The following is an 8,128-nucleotide window of genomic DNA, read 5'->3' as shown; positions in this document are numbered from 1 at the left end:
CAAGTGCCGAGAGAATTTATGCATGCAGTCTTTCGCATCTACCAAAAAGTGATATGTCGATTACGTATGGGAGATGGAATTTCAGAATTTTTTGCAAGCACTATTGGTGTCAAACAAGGATGCCCACTTTCCCCAACCCTCTTTGGGCTACTCATTGATGAATTGGAATACATGGTTCTTGATTTTATGCAGCAAGAAGGCATAGAAGAGGTTAAGATTGGAAATGCGGTGATCATGCTTTTGCTTTATGTCGATGATGTAGTGCTCTTGGCACATACCTTAGAAGATGCACAAAAGCTTATGAGTGTCTTGGAACGCTTTTGCCTACATAGCGGGCTGATCGTGAATGGATCCAAAACCAAGGTTATGCTTGTAAAGACCCTCAATGACGAAAATCCATGCATTGTATACAACAATGAGAAACTTGAAGTGGTAGATCACTTCAAGTACCTTGGCCTTGAGGTTCCATCCAATCATAAATGGAAGGATTGTGCAATGCGTCGCTTGGAAGCCGGAAAGAGGGCTTATTATGCATTTGAGAACATGTGCAATGCAGGAGAGATCAAGTGTTGGGCTCTCAAAAAGTACCTCTTTGACACATTGGTGACACCGGTGCTTCTTTATGGAGTGGAGGTGTGGGGTGGAAGCATCGGGAAGTCTACTTGGAGAGAGAGAGAGAGAGAGAGAGAGAGAGAGAGAGAGAGAGAGAGAGAGAGAGAGAGAGAGAGAGAGAGAGAGAGAACATGACTCCAGTGCCCTGCCCGACCTATATGTGCTGGTAGTTTGTCCTCTTGCCCTCCCTGCATACCGCCCAACAATCATCCATTGAAAACTTAATTGATAAGTTAGTTGAGGCCAACAGGTTACATACTCCGTACAGAGGCGTTGCAGCTCCATGCGGTCTGCACATAGCATAGGATCAAGACTGAAGCATGCGACGGCGATACGGGGTTGCTAGTAGGTTCTGAGGTTTAAGAGTGTAGGTGTCAAAGCACCCCTGGCAGCAAATCTCTCAAACGGATTTCCCAAGTCAAGAGTGAGTCTCTTCTCACCGCTCTCCCAAGCACCATATTATATCTGCACTTGATCCCAAGCAATGGCAATACCCCCCAAATGGCTTTAGGGCTATGCTTACCTCACCCACACAGGCCGTGGATTCATCACAAGTCCCCCTTCCCATGCTCGTTTCAAGACCACCCCATCACAATGCCCAACTTCAGGACACCAACTCCCTCTCTTTCTACAAGTCCCAATCCCCTCCCCCTCCTATCTACCTGTCCAAAGGTTGCAAACAAACAAGAGCCAGCTTGCTCCGAACAAAAAGGCCCAAGGCTTCCCAAGGCTTCCACCTCCAAAACAAGAAAGTGGAATAGGAAGAGGATGATGGAAAGGGGAAGTCTTCCCTATAAAGAAGTACTAAGTATGTCTTCGTGGTGGAACAACAAGCCCCTCTTTGGCTTGCCCCTACTTAATTGCCCACCCTCTCCCACTCGCCCATCGTTCCTACTAAGGTCGCTCTTTCGCTTGCCATCCCGACTCGCCTAACCCCAATAGGAAATTGGCTACAACATAAGGTAGGATCAGAAAGAGTTGACAATCGAGCAGAGAGAGATAGTGCAATTTTAACAAGGGAAAACCTATCAAAAAGCACCCATAACTCTTTATATAGCGAATCTTCGACATAGAATATAAAATTAGATCTACTTCTCTTTAAGCTTAATCAATATGTTACATCTCTTGTATTTGTTTTAATCCGTGTTTTGTGTCTGGTAGGAAGGACATATATTCACAACAGTGGATGTTTCAATTGCACAACCGCGACTCCAGGTCGACAACACTACAAGGTTCGTTATCTATATCCAGCACCCCATGACGATGCATTTGCTTAGCCCAATACATAAACGCTATGGGACATGGCATGGCTTCCGTTTCTTATAATTTTTGTAGACACCACAGTGCTCTCCACCATACTTTTGTATTCTTGTTTATGCTTTTTGTAGTTTTGAATTTGTCAAAGCTTTCGTACTTTAGCCATATGTTTTTCTCACAAGTGCATGCTCAATTTCGATCATCATATCTATATATTAGATAGACTTGCATTTCTCTTCTCACAATTTGGCAATTCAACCTATATATTGAAATAAATAAAAAAAAATTAATTACGCTTGATTGAGAATAAGATGGGTATCTTAAAGATGGTTCCACGATTTAGAGACTAAATGGTCGATATTACTAGGTTGAATGGTACAATCTTCAAACAACTACCAAAGTAGGTTAAGTTGCAACCCTTTTGCTCTATCCAATAACCCTCTTCTTCCCAATGCTCATTAAGTCCCGAGCTGAGCTATGTTTATGTTTTATGTTTGGTGCCTATTAATTGGTTCTATTCATTTTTCTCGTGTCACCACAACAAAACCCAAGGCGACAACAATCACAACCAAGCAACCAGATGCGCTCCAAAATCTATCAAATTATTTACGACAAAGGCCCACCAAGCAAGTCTAGTTTAATATTGGGTGTTGGACAGGAGCTCATCGATGGGTTGGCTGACGGTGGTAACCTCAGTCGAGTGGCATGTCGCGTGCTTGATCGCAGACGATGTCTGGTGTATGGTGATTATTGACGTGCAGCTCACATTCAAGTGAGCTCTGGAGATTTTGGCTAGTAGCAAGGCCATCCGACTTCGTTTTCCATCAGAAAAAATGCTTTCGGCGATCCCGTCTTTCACATCGTCATGTAGCATGACCTGCAACGTGCAAGCTTTAACGGTTTCTCGGACAGGGGTACTATCAAAGGATTGTGTAAAACGCACGAGCAGGATACTTTCAGCTTCATGCTCGACACGTCTCGGCCACCCGCCCTTCTCTCTCTCTCTCTCTCTCTCTCTCTCTCTCTCTCTCTGTGCGTGTGTGTGTCACTGGCCATTCGCATACACAATGTGTGCGCTCACACACACACACACACACACACACACACACAGAGAGAGAGAGAGAGAGAGAGAGAGAGAGAGAGAGAGAGAGATTTTCAGAAGTGGTTGACGGCTCCAAGCATGGGCTTTAATCAGTGTAGCCCTCCTAACAAGAAGCTGGACGTGGCGCAGGCCAAGCTCAACTGTAGAAGGTACCATCCGGCCTCCATGAAGATACCCTCTTCAAGCTGCTGCAGGGCATGGATGCTTTCTTGTACAGGCTGCCTCCTGCTCTGCTTGATTGCCGTCCTCTTCCTGCAAACCACAAACATGGGCTCTCCCATCAGCCATAGCGAAGGGCTCTCTTCTGCTAACCTTTTAAAGATGATACAAGACAATGTACTATATAAACACACCGATGGCGATGCAGGCCACCATGTAATGAATGAGGAATGTAGAGGAAGATATGTGTACATGTATGAGGTGCCTGCTCAATTCAATGCAGATGTTGCCCATGAATGCACCATAGCTGGAAGGGGCCCTTGTACAGAGGCCTGGGGATGCCTCTACTGTGGAGGCCTAGAAAATGAAGGCATAGGATTGCAGGTACCAAATCAAACAGAAGATGGGAATTACACACTAATAAGCCAAAATGGGTACAAGTACAATTATTCGATACGGTTAAGACCAGCAGATGCATGGTATAGGACCCATCAGTTCTCTTTAGAAGTGGTGTTCCATGCAAAGATGAGGAAGTATGAATGCCTTACAAGAGATGTAGACAAGGCAAATGCTTTTTATGTGCCTTTTTATGCGGGCCAAGTTGCCGCAGTGTCGATGAAATGCAATATCATGCAGCTCAGGGACCGGCGTGTGAATCGCTTCTTAGGCTGGCTGACATCACAGGACACATGGAGACACACAACAGGGCAAAGGCATTTTATGGTACTGGGAAGACAGCCCTTTGATATGAATCGGACAATTACGGCCAACATGTGGGGGCTGCCTATCACTACTCAGCCTGAGCTGGCCAATCTTACCTTTTTATGGTGGGAGAAAGCCTTCTCTAACTCGATCCATGAAATTGGCATCCCTTACCCTACCTCCTTTCACCCCTCCTCTGATGCCCAGCTCAAAGTTTGGCAGGTACCAGTTTCTTGCACACAGAGAGAGAGAGAGAGAGAGAGAGAGAGAGAGAGAGAGAGAGATTTTATTATCCTTTATGGAGGTCAAATATGACTTATGGGACCAAAGATACATGATATGTATGGGGCTCATAAGTGATTCTCGATGCTCCAAGATTGTGGTGATGAGAGTCACAGAGAGCCCACACTATGGTTGGGAGAAGAAAGTGTGTAGGTCTAAGTCATGGCGGTTGAAAATGTGAGGGAAGCAAGTTCGGATGTGAGCAAAACCTTAGCACTTAGTAGTGTGTGGTACTCAGACTCTCGAACTTGCAGTGAGCATAACGTGTAGAGTCGACTTGTCTCTTCGTGCCCTCTCTCGCATTGAAGGGAGTGGGAGCTAAGCCGAATGGGTGCAATAGTTTGTAACGCCGACAAGGGGATATGCTCTAGCATGTAAGGGTGAGTACGGTTTCCTCTTTCTGCGAAGAACATGGTTTTGTAGTTGGGGGCAATATGAGTCATGTAAGGTTTGTAGCGCGACCCATTTGATTCCTCCCAAGCCATAATACATTGGCGTTGTAGAAAAGCTTCACTCACTTGGGAGTCTATTGAGGCATCATGTAGCAAGTGTAATGCACTTAACCACTTCTTTATGTCTTGCATCCATCCTGTGCTCAAGATCTTGCTTATATGCGTCATTTGAACATTTTTTCTTGCTTCCCACGCAATTGTAGAAAGTTGATGTGAGGAGTTTTGACACATCTTTAGCATGTACTCCACTACCCTTTTCATTCCCATAATCTCAATCAGAAGAGATATTGACTCAAGAAGAAGAAGCATATATGGTGTTTGTGTCTTAACTAGGAGAAAGTTTGTAAGAAAACGCTTTTGAGAGAGAAGAAGAAGAAGAAGAAGAAGAGAGTTTTAACGTTGTAGGAAACTATCCCAAGAGACCTTAAAGATCTAGCCGGTGAGGAGTTGAACTCAAGACCTGTTATTCAAGGGGGAAATGGCATTACCAATCTACCACACTTGGGTGATAGAAAGATTATACCATTTTTCTCTTTTTATTACCGCACACACACATTTACCCACACACCCAAGAAGAAGAGAGTTTTAACATCGTAGGAAACTATCCAGAGAGAGAGAGAGAGAGAGAGAGAGAGAGAGAGAGAGAGAGAGAGAGCCAGCCAACCATACATAATGCTCATGTTTTTTTGTTTCAAGGAAAAAAGTACAAATGGACATCATGCACATGTGATAGAGATAGGAATGTCAGTTGTTCAAAATGCAACACAGAAGGATGAGAAAGAAAGATAAGAAAGGTTTATTACAAAAAAAGATAAGAAAGGTTTATTACAAAAAAAGATTTAGAAATTTTCTCATGTAGGAAAACGGAGTCTTTTTAAGTTGTTTTCATACAATGCATAACATCATGAGCTTCTGCTCGAGAGGTACCGCATACCTAGCAAGGTACGATTGGGGACAGGGGACTGCCGCCGCCCCCCCCCCCCCCCCCTCCCCCCCCCCCCCCCACTGGCCGGGGATTCCCTGCCCCCAATCGTACCTAGCCAGGTATGCGGTGCCTCCCTCACAGAAGCTCATGATGTTGAGGTAAATCCCAATGTGGGAATTATTGTGAGAATTTGTCCAAAAATTTCTTGTGTTAATGTCTTATAGAGGCTAGAGAGAACTGGCCCATGAGACAAAACCGATGCAAGTGTCTGTGTCATCCTTGCAACAAAAGCAGTATTATAAAGTGGTTTGTGGATGTGCCTAGTAAATTATACAAAATTGGGGGCTTGGTAAGTTATTGGAAGGAACTTAGGAACTTGGTTTGCTTGTAGAGCAGACACAGATAAGTATGCGAGTGTTGCAGTGTAACAGGTGCACTTCACCTTCAATATGAGTCTGGGCTTTTCCTCGAGTCATCCACGTAGCTGATGGTATATTGTCTTGGGGATTGCTACCTGGAGGCTTGTCCTGGGCTATAGATATGCGAACATGTGTTGATTATGCTCACGCATGGTGTGTGTTGGGTCGGCATCATACATTAGTACCTACTTCTATACCCACTATTGGGCACTGATGACGTTAGTGGGAATGTTGTCACTATTTCATCAATACTATGCATGATGAAGCTGATGGTTATATTGTCTTATGGGTGACTAGCACGAGTCTATAGCTGCATTGTCCTTCATAGGTGAATTTGGGCTCTTCCTGGATTCCTCTAGGTATATACGTATATGTGAACATGCCCTAATTGTCGCGCTTTTCTCGATTGCAACTGGTCTTTTTTGTTGATATTGTTTTAGTTATGCTGCTTTTCACAATTCACCATGTATCTATGTATAGTTGCTCTAATTTGCTATTCTCATCAGCAACTTGCTCCATTCCATCTCTCCCAATCATGCTTTGTATAATTAAGTCTGAGTAATCTATTAAATAGTGATGTGCTTTGGGGGAAGTACTTATCATTTTCTCTATGGGATAATGCAGGATGAAATAAAGGGAGCAAAGAGAGAGTGGCTGGTGAGCTATCTTGGATCAGCTAGGAGGAGGTTCAGGCATGAGAGCACTCTGCACTTCAGGCAAGAGCTGAAGCGGCAATGCGACCAAGAGAAAGAGAAATGTAGATTCATGGATTGCACACTGCGATACACAGAGTGGCAAGTTCCATGTGAAAGCGAGCCAGAGATCGTTACCCTTGAATTCAGCAATGCAGTGTTCTGCTTGCAACCAGAGGGAGACACCCCTACCCGAAAAAGCATTTTCGACAGCGTGATTGCTGGGTGTATCCCGGCAGTCTTCACTAACCTAACTGCTCATCTCCAGTATCATGATGGCTACCTGCCTCAAGATCCATCTCTTTACTCAGTCTTCCTGAACAAAGATGAGATTGCCCTCAGCAAGTACAATTTCGTCCAAGAGCTGGCAAAAATCCCTGCAGATAGAGTCAGGCGTATGCAAGAAACCATTCGCGACTACATTCTTCCCCGTATCATCTTCACCTTGCCGGTCTCTTCCGTCTCTTTCCTTGATGCATTTGACATTGCTCTTCAGCAACTCTTTTCTAACTTCACCTCCTCAGATTCGACATAGCACCGCAATTCTGCTCGACCAATGTCTCTCCATCATCACAACATAAGGCAGAAGGGAATACTATCTTTACTGGAGCTTCCAGTCAACGCAATGTTGAATGAAAGAGTATGAAAGATGACAGCTGAGGTCACAGCATAGTGACTCCCTTACATCAGTGCACATACCCATGTAGCTTTACTTCGAAGATTAGTATTGAGTAGATTGACAACACTGGAATTTGGCATCCTACTGCAGTAGGGGAGAGTTGTTGGGATAAGCCCTCAGCTATACCTCATGTGTGTACCGCGTCTAGTCCAAGAAGAGTAGATTGGATGTTTAGAAGTCCCACAAGAGGACTCAAACTCATGTCCATGAAGGCATCTCCTCTCCCAACCTTTCTAAAGTGCAAGTCTACTACTAGTTAGTTTGATCTCATTATTCTATCTAACAGACCCTAATATAGTGCCCATGAGTGTTGTCTATCCTGTGGCTTGCTTGGCATATCCCATTGAAGACACAAACTGAGTACCTTAAACTTCCTTTCATGCTCAAAGTATCATACCTACCATATTTATGGAACATTTTGTATTTTGGTGCAAATGAAGCCTCCAGTTTACACTTTCCTGCAGAGCAATCAGTCCTTTATTTAAACAACTAAATAAAATCGACCATAGCTGACCGAAGTAAGTTGTTTCGAAGGGAATGCATTTCAATGCATTATGCAAAGCAACCCTTTACATTGTTATTTCATTACATTGCATTCTTTCTACTTATTTGTAAACCTTCTTATCATTTTCGGTAGTATCTTGCTTGGTGCATTCCATGATAAGGCATGTTCTGGTGGAAGCTCACTAGAGAGTATAATGCTTTGCTAAGCTATCCTTATGTAGGCCAAAATTTTTGGGGTATGTCTGCAATGGTGTTACAATCACTAACTCCCACCTTACAAGGATGAGGAGTATCGAGAACAAAAGGACTATATACTAACTTCTTACATACCTTGTGACAGATA

The 8,128-nt window shown here is 43.9% G+C and overlaps 1 protein-coding gene across 1 annotated transcript; it reads left to right on the top strand.

The window, feature by feature from the left end:
- Window positions 1–3,028: 3,028 nt before the first annotated feature.
- Window positions 3,029–7,704, top strand: LOC147462372 (putative xyloglucan galactosyltransferase GT13). Its single transcript, XM_086526059.1, has 2 exons — window positions 3,029–4,054; window positions 6,535–7,704. Exons 1-2 carry the CDS (start codon window positions 3,050–3,052, stop codon window positions 7,135–7,137), a joined length of 1,608 nt encoding a protein of 535 aa, XP_086382185.1. The 5' UTR covers window positions 3,029–3,049; the 3' UTR covers window positions 7,138–7,704.
- Window positions 7,705–8,128: the final 424 nt, after the last annotated feature.

The sequence above is a fragment of the Adiantum capillus-veneris genome, chromosome 2, assembly GCF_014529385.1.
Source record: "Adiantum capillus-veneris isolate H3 chromosome 2, ASM1452938v2, whole genome shotgun sequence".
Taxonomy (NCBI): domain Eukaryota; kingdom Viridiplantae; phylum Streptophyta; class Polypodiopsida; order Polypodiales; family Pteridaceae; genus Adiantum; species Adiantum capillus-veneris.
Note: the sequence above shows the minus strand (reverse complement) of the source record. Positions and strands in the feature narration are given on the sequence as shown.

Coding starts and splice junctions, on each gene's coding strand:
- LOC147462372 (XM_086526059.1), top strand. CDS start 3,050: ATGGGCTTTAATCAGTGTAGCCCTCCTAACAAGAAGCTGGACGTGGCG. Junction 4,055..6,534: donor CCCAGCTCAAAGTTTGGCAG/GTACCAGTTTCT, acceptor GGGATAATGCAG/GATGAAATAAAGGGAGCAAA.